Here is a 21,939-nt window from a genome sequence, read left to right on the forward strand (position 1 = left end):
CAACTTGTTCTGGTACATTATTCTTACCTCACAGCTACTGAGATCTAAAGACACCTCTTTCAGGTTCGGATTACAAGCCAAGCCTAATAAGAGTGCTCTGGAAAAGATCAGTATTAAAAGCATTATAAAAAACACCACACAGAGAACAAAACGAAAGCAGACAACTCAAATAATTCAAAGGGACACATAAAAAACCCCCACAGTAATTATGCTATTATTAAATGGCAAGAACAGTATAAGTCTTTATGTTAGTCAGAGCCCTACAGCAAATTCAGAAGGGATCTAATTCAAATAAATACATAGTAAAACCTCGTGTTCATCACAGACATATTTCCTTCATTTTTATTATAAGAACATTAAACATTACAACATTATTGAACTAGCATGGCCATACTGTACAAACTATTTCTCCAAAAACTTGCAGGAAAAATATTGTGGTTTTTTAAAGCATATGGTGCACAGAAATGATGCTGTGATTAAACTCAGAGCAGATAAAGAGCATTTTCCCTCCTTTTGAAAGTAAAAACTTAAAAGTCAATTATTTAAAAATCTACATTTTCACTTGGCTAAAGCACCCTGGATTATACAGTATTACTTTCATCACATAAACATAGTCCAAGTCTACACTTGCTAGTTACTGTGCAGTAAATCAGCTCTACGCATTTTAACTCCAGTAACTCTGCAGTTACTGCCCTTTCAGTGAACCACCCTTGATGAGAAGCATAGAACTTGCTGTGCTCTGGATATAGCCCTGGGAGGCCAGTGTGGACATTTCAATTGTTTGGTGTGTTTTGACTGGCCTCCAGAAATGACCCATAATCCCTCAAGTCCTCTCTGGTCCTTGTTTTGAACTTTCTCTGCCTTGCAAGCATGCACATATCCCCTTTCAGAGACCCTTTGCTGTGCTCGTTTGCTCTAGGACACAGAGCAAACCCTTCAGGTGGAATGCTCCTGCTATTAAATCCAGCAGGCATGTGAAAGTGAGAGTTTGCTGTGTGAAGAGCTGGGCAGGGAGACTGAGATGCCAGGATTTCCCCCTCTCCCTGCCTCAGGAGGGGATGCTTCCTGCTGCTGTCTGAACTTACAAGACACCATGTTGACATCTCCCAAAACGCATTTTTGTGCCCATCCGCATCCCCCACACATACTCCGTGTCACACTCCTTCCCCTTCCCCCAACTTCTGTTGAAAAGCAGCTGCCAATGTAGCACAAGGTCTGGCAACCTATGGCTTGCAAGCCAAATATGGCTCACTAGGGAGCCAGATATGGCTCTTTCTGAAAAAATGAGGAAGAACAGCTGTCTACACAGCTCCTTTTTGAGCAAAAGCCTCTTGCGCAAAAATGGCTGCTAATTAATTATGCAAATGAAGCACAGCAATATTCTACTACACGCTTCATTTGCATAACCTTTTGTGGAAGAAGTGTGCTGAGTATGACAGCAACAGCAAATCAAGATTTTCGTTCTGGAATCCAGATTATCTTTCATGTAAACCACATAATATCTAACTCTCAGTCTGAGCAGTAGATTCAGCCCTTTCTTGTTTATTAATCCATAAAAAGCTCTCTGAAACATGCAGTTAGGTGATAAAGCAACAATCTGACTGAGAAATTTTCTGAAGAACTTCCTAAATATTTTTAGATCCTATACCATTAAAGTGCAGCTCTAGTCTAAAAAGCTACTACATAGACATGGCAAGGTCTTAGAATCAGCTTCAATTTTTTTTCGTCTCAAATGATCATCAACAATAAAAATACTGCAGGGCAAATGCTGTCCTCATTACATGTGTGCCATCCCGCTGTGTTCTAATTATGCCCTCAGTAACACCTGTGCAATTGCTCTCATCAATGGAAATGCACAGGCATCACTGAAAACTGGCAAAGTGCATACTCCAGGAGAGTCTGAGAATCCCCAGTGCGATGGCTGGATCATGAGTTGTCCAAGCTGCTAGACTTCCAAGCTCCACGGCAATGCTACCAGGATCTCTGCTGCAGAGTGGGAAGCCTAAAATTCTGGACACCAAGACTCCAACTGAGTTCTAGGGCGCCTCAGGGCAGTCAGGACCCCTTGCTGTGGAGCTGGCAGCATGGAAGCCCTGGCCAGCACCACGGCAGCCCAGTTTTAACTCCCTCCTCCGCTCAAGCACAGTTCACCTCCCCCCACCAATTTGTCTCTTTCACCTTAGGCACATTTCTGAGAACACACAGACTTGTTCCCCCTTTGACTCTCCTTGGTTCATTTTTTGGTCTCCAGTGCTTTTCCCTTCCCACAGACACCACTACTCAAGGGGCAGATGTTTCCTATCTCGCTGTATCTAAAACACTGGGATGGATCCTTGCTCTGGGTCCCTGCCCTCCCGAGCTTGTTTTTTCTTATGCCTCTCCCAGCATTACTAATACTGCCTGCTGGGGCACTCAAATCCGCTGAGCCATCGTCTTCCTCCCCAGAAACACCACACAGCATAACACTGCTGGGCCCCAAACCCAACCATCTACACCAAGGGTGGACAATCATTTCTGGCTGGGGGCCACTTCAGAAATTTTTGAAGTGACCCCGGAGTGCCCCAGAAGAGGAGAGCAGGGGCAGGGTGGAAGGACACTTCACGCACTTTCTCCCCGCCCCCAGGTCCTAACTGTCCTGGGGTTGAGGGGGAGCACGCAAAGTCTCTCGCTCCCTGCCCTCTGGTGCGCAGTGTTTAGAGTCAACTGCCAGAGTTGACCCTATGCACCGTGCGCTCTCCCGTCCCGAGGCTCTGACTGGCCTGAGGGAAGGGGAGTTGCAGGACCTTCGCAGGCCAGATGAACCTGCTTGGTGGGCCAGAGGCCCCTTTGCCCATGCAGATCTATACTTTCTGCTGTGAAGCTGACTTTTCTGCCCGTCATCTCTAATGCTGCTCCTGCAGAAGAACTGCCTATGTCCACCATATTTTTCAGCCAGCATAGATATAGCTTCCTCCAGCTCTGCATCCACTTTTTTTCCCATAGGATCTCACAGCAAGCTGTGCCAGATGCGCCTTCCTCTGTAGCATGGAGCACGGATCACTGCTGGAGGATTCTCTGCATCTTGGGGTTTTTAAACCATTTAAGGACTTCAATATCTGAGATATAGATGAGAAGATTATTCCAGGAATGGGTGGGTGAGATTCTGTGGCCTGCACTGTGCAGGGGGTCAGACTAGATGATCATAATGGTCCCTTCTGACCTTAAAGTCTATGAGTATGTAACAGGTTTGGCTAACTCCAAAGTGCTCCTCATAGCAGCTTCTTGTTTTTCTTCATATGGCAAATCACCCTCATCTTTCCCTGGTGTTGCTCATTCTGTGATCAGAATTGGCCAGCCCCAAACTCAGGGCTGAGACATTCCAACTCCTCTTGGTTAAGCCTGGGCGATCATTATGAAACTCACTGTCCCAATGACATAAGGGGCTCTGAGCAACATGAAGATAGATCTGCTTTCTTCTCCGTTTTTAGAATATATATCAATAACTATACAAACTATGTCTTTATAAGTTGCAGGAAAAATCTATGCAGCACTTACTTTAAAGGCTCAGGAGAGAGTTTAGTCCCTGAAAAGTTGATTTGTATCAAAGCAAGCGAACTGCTGAAGAACTGTTTGAAAGACGGGGGGACTTCTTTTCCTTTCCTGTAAATTAATGGGAGAGAAAAAAAGCAACATTTGAACATCCAACAGATGAAAAATTCATGATGTCAGCATCAACAGTGCTTTTTTTTTTGTTAGTTAATGTTAATCTTTAACAATTATATCTAAATAATTTTCAATTAGCTCAAATCCAGAAATCTAGCAAAATGGAGACTCAATAGCATTAATCAATGTCCCATTGCTTTTTCAGAAGGTATTACCAATTCATGGCTCCCTGGTGACCTATATAAAATAATCAGGAGACTTCAACCCAGTTACTAGAGGACAGGTATCCACAACATGAGGAGAGAAGCAAAGATTCAACATTGATATGAGAAGGAAATGCCTTTTCATCACTAGAAAAAATTATTGCTTAATATTTGAATGTAGTAGCAAGCAGTAGGTGTGCAGAAGTAATGCCTTCGGGTTAGGGTTGAGGCATATTGATCTGGCAAGATAAAGCAGCTTCCCCTGCTATTTCCTGTGACATAACTGCTCCAGAGAGAATTCTGCCTTCAGTGCTGTCAGTCAATATCTTCAAAAGGGCTATGCTCAATAAAAATACGGAAGGAGGTGGGGAAAGCAGTGTCTATCCATAAAACATAATACTATCTATATCGGGGTGGGCAATTTTTAGGGGGGAGAGAGAGCGCTACGGCAAGATTTTGGCAAGCAGTCAAGGGCTGCACTTCTATGAAGCGGGTGTGGGGTCTGGAATGGAAATTGGGTGCAAAAGGGAGTTTGGGGTAAGGTACAGGAGTACCAGAGGGGGTGAGGGTCTGAGAGGGAATTTGGGTGAAGGAGAAGGTGGGGCTCAGGGTGCATGATCCAGGAGGGGGTATGGGTACAGGAGATTTTGGCCTGGGGGAGGAGCACTAGGAGAGGGTGCAAGGTCTGGAAGGGAGTTGTAACCTGGGTAAAGAGGGTGCAGAGAGTTTCAGTGGTGACCTGGAGCAGTGGAATGGGGTGTAGGGTCAGGGAGGGGGTATGGGTGCAGGAGAGGATTCTGGCCTGTGGAAAGGGTGTAGGAGAGGGTGCAGGGTCTAGGAGGGAGTTGTGACCTGGGAGAAGAGGGGTACAGATGGTTTGGGGGTAGCCTTGGGTAGGTAGTCAGACGGGAGAAAGGGGGTGGGATGCTAGGCACCTCCCAGCCAGAAGCCCTGCTGAAACCTTAGGCAGACTATCTGCTGCAGGCTGCTCACTGCTCCAAATGGCCCCGCTATGGGAATGGGGGGGTAGGAGGGGAGAGAGGAAAGAGGAGGAGGAAGAAGGCTTCCCACACTGCCCCTGCCCCCAGCAACATTTCTCAGCTTCTACTGGCCAGAAACTGATCAAGGGAGATAAGAGATTTTGCTGGGGACCGGGGGCAGCATTCAAAGACTCCCTCCTCCCTTCCCAGACGTCCAAGGTTTCACTCTTAAGGGTTCCAGCGAGGGGCCACTGGCTGGATCTGGTGGCTTGGCGGGCCAGATCTGGCCTGCTGGCAGCCTCTCGCCCAACCCTGATCAATATAACGTGACAACTGGGTTTCAAGAGGAGCTAATGTACATAGGCCGTTCTGGCGTTGCTTGCTATTGTTTTTATGCTCCAATTTCAGTATTCAGTGGGTTTCTGCCATGGCAGAGTCTCAATCCCCCAGAATAAAAACAACAACAACGCTTCACACACTGTAAGAAAATCCATCTAAGGATTGTGAAATTGTAGCTTTCACAATTCTGTGAAGCAAGCCTGTAGTCTGAGCGCCTTTTTACAGAGGGAAAACTGAAGCAAAGATAGGGTAACCGACACTCCGAGTCAGAGAGCCAGTCGGGGCAGAACTGAATACAGCACAAATTACATCTCATTTCTTCTATTCAGTGTTCTCTAGCTTACTAAATAATGCTTTCAGTTTGATTAGGGAGACTCAGACTAGGTCCATGAAAAGTAGGGATGTTAAAAATGTTAAAAAACATTAACTGTGTAACCAATGGAACGTCCATCAGTTAAACAGGCTCCGGGCTGCCGCTGGCTGGGCTGCCCACCTGTGCTCCCTAGCAGAGTTTCAATTCAAAGGGTTATTTTCAGGTAATTTTAGGGAACAAAGTTTTATTCTGGGGCTAAAATTTTGCCTTTGGGCTCAGCCTTCCGGAGTAGTTTTTGCTTGTGTTTTGACGACAGTTTGAGGGGAAACACTTCTGCCGTTTCTGGGGATAAAAGCAATATGCTTTAGCTATTAAATTTTTACTTTGAGCAGGTAGCCTGGGTTTTTGTGTCATGATAAACTTATGGTTTGCCAATATGTCACTGGCTCTGTGCATATATACAGGTGTAACACAAACGGATTAATTTTCAACGTACATGTGGACATGGAAGGAATCAACATCAGAAGAGGCATCTTATGCACGATAGCTCATTCTACTGCTATATAGCAAACAGCTCCATGTGCAAGACTCCAAAGGGTATGGGAAGGGATACACAGAATGAGGCAGGGCTCCACTTTATTGAGCATCTTGCCTGACTGAGGCCCCGATTCAGCAAAGTAACGGACTAGTCACATTTCAAATTCCACTATTTACCTCAGTTATGTATGTGCCTTGGTGCTTTGCTGAGTCAGGATCAGAGTGAGCATGATAAGGCAAGGTACCTTATTTCACTGCTGTCTAGCTCCATGGGAGGGAATACACTGGGGGAATATACACCACCTGCACGCCACATAGGGCTTTATAAAAAGTCTGAAGCTGCTTGAAGTCCTCATAAGAAAATTGCTGCATAAGCGCAAACAAGAATAATAAAATCATTGCAGGAATTGGAAATAACTATATTTAAACCCATACCTGTGAGAAAAAACTGTCCTGGACAGGCTGAGGACTGCAAGGTGCTGAAGGCATCCACGGAGGAGAGCTGCACACACCTGAGAAAGAAAGAGGAAGGTAGGTTTACATGCAATAAAACTATTAGTAATTGGCATTTTCATGAATCACCACAAGAAATAAGATTACCATGTCAAGTGCACACTCCGTGTTGGATAAATCCAGATGAACAATTGCATTTGGCTGGGCCAAAAAATTGTACAGGTTCTTCAAATAAAAAAGGGGAAAATGAGTAACATTTTATACATATTTCACACAGAATTATTTTCATTTTAGCTTTTCAAATAAACTTCAGACATTTTAAACTGAACTTCAATAGTTTTGATAATAGGCCTTTGCTCTTAATGGGTGCAACCTTTGAAACCTCAAAAGTAAAACATTTGTTAAAATGACAAGAAAAGAATGCTGCTTGGATCACATTTACCATATAGTATTCTTGACAGGCATAGCCTGATTTATCTTGAGTAGCTGGCAATTTGCTACACATTTTTCTGAAAGCATTAATTAATTTTAGTTCAAAATAGATTGGAATGCCATCCAGATTGCAACCACACTTAAAAAAGGCTAATCAGTTTTGAAAGTTTAAGTCAACCCTTTTTACTGCATTACCCAGCAGCTAATTTGTGTCTTAACCTTATAAAATTCTTTCTGACTAGACTTCATTAAAACACACATTATCAGTACTTTAGGGCTATTCACAGATATTGTTAGATGTTATAACATAAGATTTCAATGAATGAATAAAGTCCATTATAATATTAACGATATATTATCTATGCACAAACCTAAGTAAAGGCACCTGTTACCAACTATTTTTTAATGTCTAGGAACCATAAAAATTAGAGATAAGAAAAGCTTGCCCTCATTTTCCTCCCCCAACTCCAAGTGAAATCAAAATGAGTTCACAGTGCTCAATTTTCAAAAATCCAAATCCCTTCAATATTAGGTCACCTAGCCCCTCTGGTACCAATTCATGAGTGTTCCCTATAATAAATTTCCCAGTGCTTTACTCAGTTTAATTTTAAATAGCAAACAATGGAGCTTCCATCACTTCCGCTGGAAAGCTGCTCCACAGTCAAACACATCTCACTGTTAAAAACATTTTCATGGTATTGCACCTAAATTTTACACTGTTAAAATTAGTTTTATTAATATACTACATATACCCCCTTGTGCAACTAAAAATCTCCTCCCCTTCTGGTTGCTTGCACCCTTTAAAATACTTTTAGCCATCTATCATTTTCCCCTTCACCACTGTTTGAGTCATGCACAATAATGATAAATTCTGTAAATCTAAATAAACCACTCTATTCTCTTATTTTATAAGAGCTTCTCTAAAGGCTCTTATTTGTCAACATTCTTCTTGTAAGCGTAGGGTGATGTATTTTGTAAGGGCATGTCTACTCTACACAGAAGCTTGATGCTGCTGCAGTCCATCTTCTGGGTTTGATTAAGTGGGTCTAGTGTAGACCCACTAAACTGAACTCAGAGGGCACCCCTGTTGCCCTTAGTAGTCCTGCGGCACACAAGCAATAAGGGAAGCCGATGGAAGCATTTGCTCTCCTGGGCCTCCTGCTGTGCAGATAGTGCAGAAATGGAATGTAAGATATGTTGATTCCAACTATGTAATTTACATAGTTGGAGTTGCGTATCTTACTTTGACTTTCCAAAGTAGTATAGACCAGGCCAAAATGTGTCCATGAATTTCTAACAGACACCATGGAAAATGGCAGGTAGAAATCACATAAAGCTATAAGGCATTTTAAATTTCAATACTCAAAACGTGTGTCAAGTGAACTCTCGTAATGCCTATTTCAAATTCCTTCATCTTCCTTTCTTAGGTATCCCAGCCCGAACATGGAGGATGTGTGAATAAGTGAAACTGGGATGGATGATAATGGAAGTCTGAGTAAGAGGTTATTTTGAGCCTGGGATCCTTTAGCATACAGAAAATGAAACAGGGCTGAACCTCATGGGCAATGAGGCAAAAGACCCAATCAATGGACTCACGCTATGACCTAATTCCTCAAAGGCTCACCAGTGTCCCCTATTCTGCTCCTAGAAAACATACACATTTACTGAATACAGAGACACACACAAAAGTCAAACAAATGCATTTTTTTTAATTTTAACATTGTTGCGTGCACTAAATCTGTTCAAGATCCAGTCCACTTACTGGCAAATAGCACCACTTGTCCAAACAGCATTTTTATGAATGCATCTGTTGCTGTTTAGCAGATACAACCTATTTCTCAGATTCCAAAAACCCATGTACAATAATTTTCAGCTTTCTAACTAACCATAAAAAACATCCTTTCTGCTAGACAGAAGATAGGTGTAATTCATTTCAATTTGGTTATTTTAATGTGGTATTCAGTGAACATTTGTTTATGTCTCCCAAAGAAAAGATGAATAAATGTATATTTAAAGGTATTACCACTGATGTATCACCACAGTTGTGATGGATGTTATGCAATGTATGCCTTGTGAGGTACCATTGGAAAAATTGTGATTTGTTGAACAATGTTATCGTGTGTGTGTGTGTCTCTCTCTCTCTCTCTCTCTCTCTCTCTCTCTCTCTAACATGTTGTGTTGCTGGGTAACACTCACCAAACACATTTACATCAAGACCGACCAACCATAGTTGATGGACCATTAAGGAGAATCAGCTTTTCTAGTGAGCCTCTCCCAAGACTAACTCGGAGAGCATGAGTACGTAGACAATGGAGGCCCAGTGACTCAGCAGGACAAGTAGAATATGTGATCCCTGATTCCATGTTTAAGACCGTAATTTTCCAAGCAGATGGACTAGGGGATATCATCATTCCCTTGACTCTTTCCTCCTCCACACTTTTGGATTATGATTTCTAATAAAGAAAAGCTTTGAACAATGGACTGAGGACCACAATATTTGGGATGAACCAGGGAGACTTATTGCAAGCTGGAAGATTTAACATCATTGCTATTATACTGATTTACAAACTCTGAAATCAACTAATGTATATGATTAATTTTAACCTCTTAATAATGTTTTAGTTTTTAGTTACTAACATAAAAGAAACAACAGTTTATTAAAGGAATGGATACTAGTACGGTTTTGGGATAAGATCTGAAGTCTGTTGGGTTTTTTTGTTTGTTTTGTTTTTTAAGACCAGGGTGCATGTCTGATTCTTTGAAACAAGAACCACGTAATATATGCGATTTTTGGTTTTAACAATAATTTATGACAGACATCTATTTTGTCTGGGTGATACACGAAAGACTGTGGCTTCAAACTAACTAGTGTAGTATTTTAGAAACACAGATTTGTTATTGGCTTGGTGAACTCTTAGGATAGAATATACCACCCGTTTGGGGTGTTCTGCTAGTCTGATCTGAGCCTGGCACTTTCAACTATGTCCCATACCAGGCAGCATAACAACTGGAAGACAACATTGTCCCTGAATCATTTCAATCAGCACTAGAACTTAAATGAAGAAAATGCTCCTCACAAAATAATTCCCTTCTCCAGCCCCCACTCGCATTACATTAAAGCTATACATTTTTTCATGAATCAGAATAAGAAACACATACAGAGAGATCATCACCCCGGAGAACATTCCCTGAGAGGTCAAGGTAGATGAGAGTGTTAGCAATCAGCTGGTTGGCACTCAGTGACTGGGAAAGGCTATTCACCCCTGCAACAAAATGTCAAAATTCAATTTAGTTGGGCTAAATAAAGAATTGGCCTAAATCCTGTCAAGACACAGTTTCAGTAAACACACAGTCAAATATCAATAGTTTCATGCTATCAGAATTGTTATTATTTACTTTTCTCCTACAGGGCCCAGTTTTGCAAGCTGCCACGCTCCTTCAATTCCCATTAACTTCGCTAGGAGTTAGGGGTTTCCAAGCTCTTAACTGTATTAACAGATCTTTAGGAACAACATTCTATACATTTACTGTACCATGTGCTTGGCTCAATTCTAATGGGTTTTCTACATTACTTAAAATATGGGTTATAAGTACTATCACGCCATGTTATTGTAAACAAGAAGATTTAAATAAAAACATCTGCAGAAGGCAATTATGTTAATGATTACAGTTCCCTACTACTTCAAAGGCAATTGACAAGACATAGAAATTCAAACATTCATATTATGTGTTAACAAAATATTTTTCTGAAATTACTGGTAAACTAAGATATCAAGATATGTGTGTGTGTGTGTGAACATACTGTTGTACAGTATTAAATCCTATTCTAAACAAATATTTTTTGTATTAAAATGAAAGGTAATGTTTCAAGAACCAACAAATCAGCACTCTCCTCAAAGGGATTCCTACACTCTTCAAAACAGTAATGAAGTGGACACCTCCAGCAAATGTAACTTGAATACCATGCACAGTAGCTTATCACTGAACACTTGAATCATTCTGGATTGCTGTAGGCTGCCTCTCAGTCAGTAAGTACCTGAGAGAATTCATTAGACACACAAGTATCATTGCCTCCTATGACAGAAGGATGGATTTTATTAAGTGCTTGGTCAAAGGAAGAGACAAGTGCTTTGAATTGCTGAGGAATAGTTGGCAGTTTTTCAGACAACACAACCATTTCATAAACACAGACTGGCAAAGGGTAAAAGTAGGCATTTTTCAGGTTAAAAATGTGTTGACATTCTTAATGCTGGAAAGGCGTAAGTTTGTCAAGGAACATATGAGCAGAAATCTGGCAAAATCAGGAGCCATAGATATGTAGACGTGGTGCTCTAGTTTTCAAAAACCAAAATTTTAAGAAACCTCAGAGGGGTAGCAGTGTTAGTCTGTAATTTTACAAACAGCAAGTGGTTCTGTGGCACCTTAGAGACTAATCAAAATATATAAAATCGTGACCTTTTGTAGGCAAAATCTTCTTCATTAGATCTGATAGTGTGGACTTTGTCCACGAAAAGCTCATAATTCTATGTATTTTGGGTTAGTCTCTAAGGTGTCACAGGATCACCAATTTTCAAAATATTAAGGTGAGATCAACATGAGTACAATTTTTGTCGGCTTCAAGAATGTTTTTGGAAATGGGCCACTCTCTGAAAAGTGTCAGTATGTAATACTATATCTGTGAACCTTTCAGATTTTCACTATTCCCTCTGAAATTTTTTTTAACTGTAAGTCTCTGTTACTAAACACATTCCACATGCAAACTGCTGAAACACTGTGCATGTAAAATGCAAGGTTTTTTGCATCTTTAAACAGATCTGCTTGGCCACAATAGGTTCTAGCCTTGTGCCCATTTTAATGAGTGCTGTTAACAGCAGTTGTTACTATATAAAAATAGAAATGAGCAGTGTGCATGTACACACACACACAAAGCTATATCCCATCCAAATAGCAACCGCAGTATGAGATTCAACAACAGCAAATGATTCTGAGAAATAGGATAATGAAGCTAGTTTGAGCTAGTTAACTTTGGGGGATGCTAGGGTAAAATGAAAAATCACTCCTCTGTAGGGTTTGTGTTTGGTTTTTAAATGAAACAGTCTTTCAATAACTACAGAGTCATTGGATTTGATCTAAAGCCCAATGATATCAATGGGAGTCTTTTCAGCGAGCTCTGGATCAAGTTCAAAAACCTGAGATTTAACTGAGCCAAGCCTGTGGAATTTTCTGTTTGAGGCAAAGCTCCAAATTGCTAAACTTCTTTTAGAGTTTTGTGTCCTATGCTATTAACAGAGATCCTATTGCAGTCTGAACGAAGCCTATAATTAGAGCCCTGCAAAACTGCAGGTATCTGTGGCTTATTATTGCAGATATGGATATAAATTTTGTATCCAGAACTCTGAAAATTTGTGGATAACCACTTTATACCCATGGGCATCCACATCTGTGGATGTGGATGCAGATGTCTGCAACTCATTTATGCAGATACAGTTGTGGCTACAAAATTTTAGGGCTTTACTTATGTTTCATGGCACTCGGAACTGTTAGGAACTATAAAACACCATTTATAAAGAAAGATCATCTGGGAAGTTGCTACTTGCAATTCACTTGTCAATCTCACAAAGAAATCTCAAATCAGATATATTTGTTAAGTAGTAAGGTAAAACAAAAATGGCTGTACTTAGCTTTGGGAAGAAATGAAAAGCACTAAGTGCTGCTTATTATCTTCATAGAAAATAACCGGAAAAACCTACTTGTCCAGTTTCCCAGGAACTGAATAGGAAACTTTCCCAGGTGAGTCTCATTACTCATTTGAGAATCTAGGTTTTTATTAAAAAAATATTTCCAACCTTTATGGTTTCAAAGACAACCTTCAAATGCAAAGTTAAATTAATGCAATGCTATCCATTTAAGCCAGGGAAGGCAAACTAATACAAGGAGTGGTGAAGACAGCCACAAAAGTAGTAAAGAGGAGACCGCGTGGCGGTATAAAGAGGCAAAACCTTCATTGGTTTGGAGGTGACTGCACATCTAGACAAGCTCACGAAAAGCAAAATAAGACATATAATGAGGCTACAGTTTTTAGTCAGAATAGCATGTTTTCAATAGGCATATTGAATAGGTATCCTAGCACAATATCCAGGTCAGTCTTTCTAAGTTTGAGAATTACTGCAGTACAAGTCTATCTTAGGATTCTTACTAGGTTATCATTAGGCACATTAGATGGACACTGCATTTGTTTTAAGACCTTTTTTTAAAAACAAACTACAAAAGTACCTTGGATTTTGTTCATTGCTTCAATACGATCGTTCCTGATTAGCATTTGGTTGAGGAATCTTGACTAATCTGACAACTATTCTTGAGATAAGGGAAACAGACAAAATATCCTTTTGACCTAAAAATCCAAAGCATTTGTAGATGCCATTGATGCCAACTGATGGAGCTTCAAGTGAGGAAGACTCCAAGAGATGACTGAACATACTGGTAGCTATACTCTTTTGCCAGGGCTAGATTTGGTTTAAAGATTTCAGTAAATACTCTTGAGTTTTAGGTTAATGGGATATTCCATATTTTCTCATATCCCAGGAATAAATATCAGGTATCCAAAATTTCTCAACTGAATAGTTATCAACAAGAACAGAGCACTAACATAATGAACAGAGCTTAAGGTTTATAAAGTTTTAAAGAACCAAAAATCTAGCAACCGTGCCCTATGACTGGGCTAATAAGAATCGTAATGTAAAACACACTGCACAACAAAAGGTAAATCGATTGAAACCAGGGGTGGGGAGCTGAAGGCCCAAGGGACGGATGTGGCCCCAAGCTTGTCTGGATCCAGCCCCCAGGGGTCGACCCCAGCATTGGGGAGCTCACGCTAGGGCTCCAGCCTCTCTCCTCTTCCCCCCTCCCCTGCTGTGGGGCTGGAGAACACAAATCTACTAGCCTGAGCCCCCCTAGGCTCTGATGTGCAAGTGGACGGTGGGGAGTGTCTTTCTGCGCCTCAGCTGGAGACCACATCATAAGGATTTTTTTTAATTTTTTTAGCTTCTCACTTGTATGCGGTGGCGCCCCCCCTTCCCCCCCACTGATTTTTCAGTGGATGTGTGGCCCTGACCCCAAAAAGGTTCCCCATCCCTGATTTAAAGGATAATCACTAGTAGCAGGTCCATTTTCAAAGGTACAGAGTTGGCCCCACCCCTAGTAATTTCATGAGCCTCCTGCTAAAATGAGATGTTGAAGAAATATGTTGGATAGAGCTTTTCTTAAAAAACAGATCCACTTCTAATGGTTAGAAACACTGGGTTCTCCCACATTAAAATGCAATGGCTAGCATAATAATTCAGTTTGGTTACATCAATCATAAACCAGTGTCTCTCTCATGTTGTTAATTCAGTGGTCTCCTCCAATTCAGATTACATAAGTAACCATCAACACCTTTGAAAAACACTGCAACAACATCACAATCGTTATTCTATTTTTTTAAGTCTGAGATATTTAACAGTTCCTTGATTAAGTGAAATCAGAGTTAAAAGGAAAATTTCAAGTCTCCTTTTTTTCACTATCCAAGATGAAAAAAGAACACAATATTTCATGAAGTTATGATTATACACTTTTCCTTATTTTAAATGAGAAGATTTTGAATTAAGAAACAGAAAGACTTACTCATGACCACATATACCACATCTTTAAACAGTCCCCCACAAACCTTTTTATTTACAAACATGATTTACACAAAGGATATTTTGACAGCTTTACAAACAGAATTTTGAAAAGTTAAACACAAAGTATAAGCTATAACTTCTGTGGGATTTGGATCAGGCCCATAATTGAAGAGTCTACTATGGCTAAGAAATAAGGTTTAGATACTCTTGGAATGGCAGTCACATAAGTAGGCAAGTTAGACAGAGAGAAATAATCAAGTACACAAGAAATTATAATGCCAGAATCCATCATTACCAACAATGTTTTGTTTTTCTCATTCACCAAACAAAGAAATAGTGTAGGATTAAGTATAAAACATACCTTTAGGTGACAATGAGGTTTTAGATAAATTTAAATGTTTCAGTCCCTTTGGGAGTTTGGCAAACTGGACACTTAGAGAGGACACACCTGTTTGAGGAGGAGAAAACAGGTCATAAAAGTTTGTAGATTTTCAGTATTCTAAACCACTGATGAAAATCTGTGACACAGTAAAAGTAAAAGGAGTGTAGGATGTTCAACACTTCACTAATACAATTCAGTTTCTTGTAGGGTTGGCCCAAAAATGTATATGACAACCAACTCAGATTCTTAAACAAACAAAACACTCTCTCTCTCTCACTTCAAACTGCTTAAAGCTATGCAATTCAGGCTTAAATTTTTGAGGATCAAGGGTCAAAGAGAAGCTAACATGTACCAAGATCAGAGATTAGTTTGAAAGCTTTGTGGTTCATCCAAAGGAACATGATAATGAACCAAAAAACAACAGTAGTGAATGTGCAGCTTCCAAAGTAATAGAGATCTCCTTGGGTCTAATAGAAAAAGAGGTCACAGTTCAATGGAGTTTAGCTAATACAGGTTAGGTAACTCTGACCTCTCTTCCTAACCTAATAAAATCCTTTCTTCATTAGATAAACAGGAAAAGGCATTGCTGAAAAAGGTCTGGATTCCATTCTAGTCATAACGAACACTTATTTTAGACTGATAAATATATGCAGGCCTTAGGCAATCTCAAACACCTAATAGACCGTTTTTCTGACTAAAAATAAGAATTAGGGTGCTGGGACCCACTTTATTACCTCAACACCGTTTTACTGAAAGGAAAAGCAAACACAAACATTTCTCACTGAGATTCTGCATTCCATAAATTTATTTCCCACTTCAAAATGGGATGCTTCAGAAGAAACCTGCTAAGAAATGATGGAACCAATTGATAAAATATGCATTACCAGAATAAATCTATCAACAAGTAGACTGCAGCTGAGAAATGAGGTGTGAAATATACTTCTCTGTACCAGATCGTAGGTTATAATCCAGATAAGCTTTCCATGGGGGAACATATATCTCTTTAAAAAGAATAAACTTCTTCTTGTGCCAAAACCCCAAATGGAAAATAAAATGCTAGTACTGAAGATTACCCAATAGACAGAGAAGTGTTTTTTCTATATTTATGTGTTTTATTCATCCATCCTAAACTTGTGTGGTCACACATTTGTGGAATTTAATTTCAAGGTTTTTTGTTAGGTTTTTTCTTTTTGTTATTTGTAAAAGAGAGGCTGGCACGTACATTGCTAATACATATAGTTTTCACAGACTGTCCAAAACCTCACATCATATTTTGCGTGTAGGGTCATGTTGTTGCCATGATAATGCTTTACTTAGACTACTGTAAAAACAATAGTAACTGCTTGTATTTACCAACTTAACACAAGAACGTATCCCAGTTATTTTATGAGAATATGGAAGTAACCACCCTTCCATTTTGTAGAAAATTATCATTAGAGAAAACAAGGTGAAAAATACATTTGTTTCCGGAGAAATTTCAAGGAAATAAGAACTGACAATGTTTCAAACATTTTATTAGCTAGTTGAATTTATTTTACCTTTCTTTCGGTTTTTGTTTGAAAAGTTTTGCTTAGAAGTGCTGCACACTCCTTGCAGGACAGGGGCGGGGCAGGAGGAGAGTTTGCATGCTTCTCTACCCCAAGGCCCTGATTGACCTGGGGGCCAAGAGAGCGGCAGGGCCTCCGTGGGCCGGATCAACTTGCTTGGCGGGCTGGATCCAGCCCACGGAGGAGGCCCTTTTGACCACAACAGAGAGAGAGAGAGACAGGAAGACTAAAAATCTCCCTCATCTTCCAGTTACAAGTAAACATTTTTATTTCAAATTATTTCTTTAAAAATTTTTCAAATGAAACTAATGGGTTTCACAAAACAGAATTCCTATTTTTCAAGCAGCATTACAAATGATACATTAAAGGTGTAATCACAAAACTGTCCTGTGCATGGTTTGTCCAAATGAAGTTAACAGGGATTCCATAAACACAATGCTTCGAGGATTAAGCGTAGACTGAAAATTTTATTTTAATTAAAAAATACAATGTTCAGGTTTTTTTAGAGACTTGAATCTAACTGAAAGCCCTCAGAAATTAAGTATTAAGAGTCAGCAAACCTTAATCTTTAAGCATACGCTTGTCTTTCATTCAAGTCAATGGGATCATTTTGTTAAAAGAAGAGAGCAGCCTTGTGTAGACAGCTCAATGAAAGGACTGCACAGATGGGGGCTAAGTGTTTACAATATTGACCTCTAGAAGGAACTCAAAAATTGACAACTTCAGTTAACTTAGAAATATTTATATGTGAGCCCCGATAAATTAAAAAGGTAAGGAAATAGTTCTCTTTGCTAGAAAAAGTCTAGAACACGTAAATGAAGGAACAAAATTCTCTCTCTCCCCACCCCAATTGTATTACTTTTTAAAATATAGTATTTGAAACCATTTCTTCTCTCTCCACACCAGGCATAGGGCTTCATCCACTGTCACTGAGATCAAAAGTGATCTCTATGAAGGCAAACAGGCCCAAGTTTAATTAAATTCACGGTTACTTTAAAACCATTCAACACCTATTGACAAATCTCAAACTAAATGGACATTTGCAAACGAATACAAGAAAAGCCATTCTCAGTGACCTATGAACAACAGATATTTACAATGCAATTACACCAAGCAGAACGCTCTATTATTCAGGCGAAGCAGAATGAAGCAGCACTAATCCTCTTATTCTGACTATAAAAGGAAAAATGTAAATGTTATAGTACCTCTGTCCTCAAGAGGGTTGCTAGCAAGGTTAATTGTATGAAGTCCTGAGTTAGGATTATGGGCTAGGGCATTGGCCAGTTTCTGTGCAAAATCTCTGCAAAAAAATTAAACAAAAGAAGATATTATTTACTACATTAAAACCATATGCTGAGGCTTAAAATGAACCAATTACTAGAAAGAATGGAAATAGACAAATTTGGCAGTTGCAGACATGTACAGTATTTCCCTTAGTTTTGGTCCATCTATTTGCACAATCTGCTATCTTTCAAGAGCACTCTTACGTACACATTATGTAATATCACACCAGAGGAGGCCCATCCAATATTTTATTAAAAAAACCAACAACACAGCACAATAGGAGTTTTAAAACAAACTGTCCAAAGCAGCCCCATTTCTAGAGCCCTGCAAATTCACGGATAGCTGCTTTATATCCGTAAATGTGGATATCTGTGGCTCATTTTTGCAGATACGGGCAATGTTTGTTCATGGCCACCAGTCCTGGCTCTCAGAGTTCTGTTCTGTTATTTACCCCTACATGTCTAGAGCCCAGTAAGCAGTTGAAGTATTGGTAATGCTGCAAGGCAATTCTCTGGTTTGGAACCAGTCAGGTACCAAGGGTGCCAGACTAGAGAGGTTCAACCTGAATTTGTATATCATAAACAGAAATTTCCCAACATAACCCTCTTTTCCTTTAGGGATGGAGGGGTGGCCAGGAAACAGAAATCTGTCCAAGTTGTCTGAACTATCAGCAGACAGGTCACAAACACAAGGGTTATGCTCCCCTGGACATCCTCTGCCACTTTCAGGCAACATGCTTTGGCAGACCAGAGAAGTCAGTCCTTTAGTTATTTATTATGTGTGTCCCATTCTTCCAATGTGACCTACACAGTGAGTGTACCTTATTTAAGGCAACTCACTAAGCTTCTACTGAACTATCATTCTTCCTTTTCAACTAAAAGCCTATATCCTTGCTGGATAAGTTCTGCCCCAATTACCCAACTGAATAGTTATAAAAATGGCCCTTTCTGCTTTACATAGTGAAACTTTCCAAGGCACACAGAGTGATCACTCCTCTTTTTTCTCAGAATACTACAGATTTGAGGCACAGGTTTCAAAAGCATACAGAGTGACTTGTGTCCCATTAAAAGCCAATAGGACTTAGGCACTTTTGAAATTCACCCTCAGTAGCATCTCTCAACTCTGACTTCGGAAGTGGTCATAACTCACTAAAAATGCTTTGTCTGTAGCTTATGCCAGGTGAGGACAGCCAGTACCAATGGGATAAATACCTTCCCCCCGCCCCCCAGCAAACAGAAAATTATAACATGTAGAAGTGACAAATACACCTTTGTAGGGACAAACAGCTGATGCTAATCACAGCAGACACAAACAAGGTCAAAATGCCAAGTATTCTGAAAGTATATGGTGCCACAAAACCTGAATTCTCAGTGATGACTGTCAGTCAAGCTCTATTAAAGTCAAAACCAGAGCCCAGATATGACAAGTTACTGTAAGCGGTGTACAGTGGCAGTTAATATATCTTATAATATAGCAAAATATTATTACTATGTAAAATGACACAAAATGTGAAGATGACATTAAACAAACAGTCGGTTATTTGTTACACTGAATAATGAACATTAAGGCACCAGGCTGGGGGACAGAAGACGGGTTTAATTCTGACTTCTACCATGGATTTCCCTGAATGACCTTGGGAGAGTCATGCTTCTCAGTGCTTGAGTTTCCCATTTGTAAAAATGAGGATAGTATTTCCATTTTTCCACCCTTTCTTTGTGTATTTAAATTAATAATTCATCAGAGCAAAGGCTATATATTACAGTCTGAAAGTGCAACTCTTAGTACAATGGCTGGGACAACTATATACTACTGCAATACAAATACTTAGCATACAATGTACTTCCAAAGGGACACAGAAAATCCTAGTTTACAAGTTTAACTTTTTGGCAAACTCCTAGCGGTTTTACGTATTTGCTGTCTCTCTCACAAGAAATGGAGGCATTTAAGGCAGTGAAATAGTGTTGTATTTTAGATATTTCTAAGCCCTGGTTTATATAAGGGAGTTATTTCAAAATAATTTCCCATATTTCGAAATAAAGTGAAGCATCCACACTACCAAGCACATTATTTCGAAATAACGAGCCGATTATTTTAAAATAAGAACTCCTGCTTTCCACAAGGAATAACGCTTATTTTGAAATAGTTATTTCAATATAGCGGTAGTGCTGACAGTCCTTTTCTGCTATTTCAAAGTAACTACTCCCCGGAGTCATTCAAAGTAATTACTCCCCCACGTTTCCTGGAGCACTAAGTCAAGGTAGAGCGTCCACATTAAGGGAGCCTGCCTCGGACTAATTTTGAGGCTTCCTGTAGTGTGGACACGCTATTTTGAAATAGTTATCTCGGGACTTATTTTGAAATAATTTATTTCAAAATAATTCCCTAGTGTAGACATGCCCTAAATGTAATCACTTTCTATGGGCTAGTATAAGAGGGTTTTTTGTTTGGTTGGTTGGTTGGGTTTTTTTTTGCTTTTTAAGTCACACAAGTAAAAGTAAAATGTCCCTTTGCATTTTTTCTGATTTAAGGTATTTTCATTTCATGTTAACAGGCTGTCTCCCCCACCAACATAAAAACACCCATGACTGCTATCTGTTGCCCAATAGTATTCCTTATTGCCATGAAGAAGCCAAACATAGCATTTTCTAAAAGATCAAGTTTTTCATATCAACATCAGAAACTAAGTTTTGAGAGAAAACCATGAGTTAGTTTAGATTCAAATCACTTCTAAAATGGTGTCTGTTCTGCACAGCTACCAGCTGCTCAGCCAGTGTTCAAGACAGCTTCTTTGTTCATAAAGGAACAAATAAGTATAAGGTAGACAATGTAACTCAGGTTTAATGTTTCCACAGGTGTTAACTCAAGTAACCCCCAGAGACTTCACTGGGGTCTGAACACTTACAACCTCTGAAAAAAATGACCATGAGCTCTTTATAATGGGTTTGTCATTTTTATATTAGCTATGTTACCAGTTCTATCATACAATCTATGTTCTATAGTCCTATGGATAAATCATAACTAATTAAAAAATTACTTACGTTCTAAGCCCGGCATTCTCTAATACCAATTCTTCCAATCGATTGGATCTACTCACCACTCTGAGGATCTGCTCACAGACATCAGTGGACTGCCATGAAAATAATATAATGATATTACCAAAGCAAAAACATTCTTACACCACTGAAAATGCACAGCTCTAAGCTGGGAACAGTAACATAACAGCACTGGCTATAGCTGGCTCTCCTATGAGTCACCACAATATAAAAAACAAATAAATAGTAACAGACGCCTAAAAAACCCAACAGGATATAAGATAGCAATAATTCATTTGCAAAAGATTCCATCTGGGAAATTGGTAAGCAAGAGGCAAGCTATTCACAGGTACACTAATAAACCAGGACAAACCCTTATTTCCAATAGAAAAACTATGAGATTAATAGCATTATTTATTTAAAAGCATTACTTTACTTGTGTCCATGATAATCTTTTCTAGACCAGGCATAATTAATATAAGCCTGAACTAGAAAGACCACAAAACCAGAAACATAAATATCACAATGTAAACCCACAATGGACACATTGTGGCTGCAATTACTGCATGAAAGAGTTTTGTGGTTGGGGAGTGTGCTTTGGGTATTTTATTGTGGATCCTGCTAACCCACACAGAGCCATTACACCTCTCACCATGTTCACATTACTCATATTTTGCAATAAGTAATTTGCATGGGCAACTGTGGCACCCACGAGAAGCCAAAACAGAGTAAAATGCTACTGCTTTTATGCTATTAATTTGCTAATGTTGGAGAGAGTAAAAGTGAAGAGAGAATTTTTTCCTCTTGGTAAGGGAAGGTGCATGATTAGAGATATAGTCCAGCTAGGAAGCCTGGCCACAGAGGAGAATAGGGATACAAAGCACCAGAAATTCAAATCTTGATACTGTGATGGCACTTCCACATCAAACTATTTGATCATCAGTAGAAATAGTGCAGTCTTTGGGTGCCTGTTTGGGGATTTATTTTTTTTTGACCGGGGAGAGGAGGAGGGGTTCAAAAAAGCAAAAATTGTTATGAATAGTTTTGTTTTGACAAAAAAACAATTTTCCATAAGAAGCAATTTTGATGGAAAATGTTTGATGAGCCCTAACACTGAGAAACCTTCTCTGAATAGCT

General features: G+C 39.6%; 1 protein-coding gene across 3 annotated transcripts in view; it reads right to left on the minus strand.

Moving 5' to 3' along the window:
- Window positions 1–21,939, minus strand: part of CARMIL1 (capping protein regulator and myosin 1 linker 1) — a 244,054-nt gene that overhangs the window by 96,971 nt on the left and 125,144 nt on the right. For all 3 annotated transcript variants that reach the window (XM_075921131.2, XM_075921132.2, XM_075921130.2), the window contains exons 10-17: window positions 20,809–20,897; window positions 17,692–17,786; window positions 14,919–15,005; window positions 10,059–10,162; window positions 6,615–6,692; window positions 6,450–6,526; window positions 3,535–3,639; window positions 28–97 (exon numbers count right to left, since the gene is read on the minus strand). In XM_075921131.2, the coding sequence (XP_075777246.2) occupies window positions 28–97; window positions 3,535–3,639; window positions 6,450–6,526; window positions 6,615–6,692; window positions 10,059–10,162; window positions 14,919–15,005; window positions 17,692–17,786; window positions 20,809–20,897 (705 nt within the window). The remainder of the gene's footprint in view (window positions 1–27; window positions 98–3,534; window positions 3,640–6,449; window positions 6,527–6,614; window positions 6,693–10,058; window positions 10,163–14,918; window positions 15,006–17,691; window positions 17,787–20,808; window positions 20,898–21,939) is intronic.

Source organism: Pelodiscus sinensis, chromosome 2, assembly GCF_052426305.1.
Source record: "Pelodiscus sinensis isolate ZL-2025 chromosome 2, ASM5242630v1, whole genome shotgun sequence".
Taxonomy (NCBI): Eukaryota; Metazoa; Chordata; order Testudines; family Trionychidae; genus Pelodiscus; species Pelodiscus sinensis.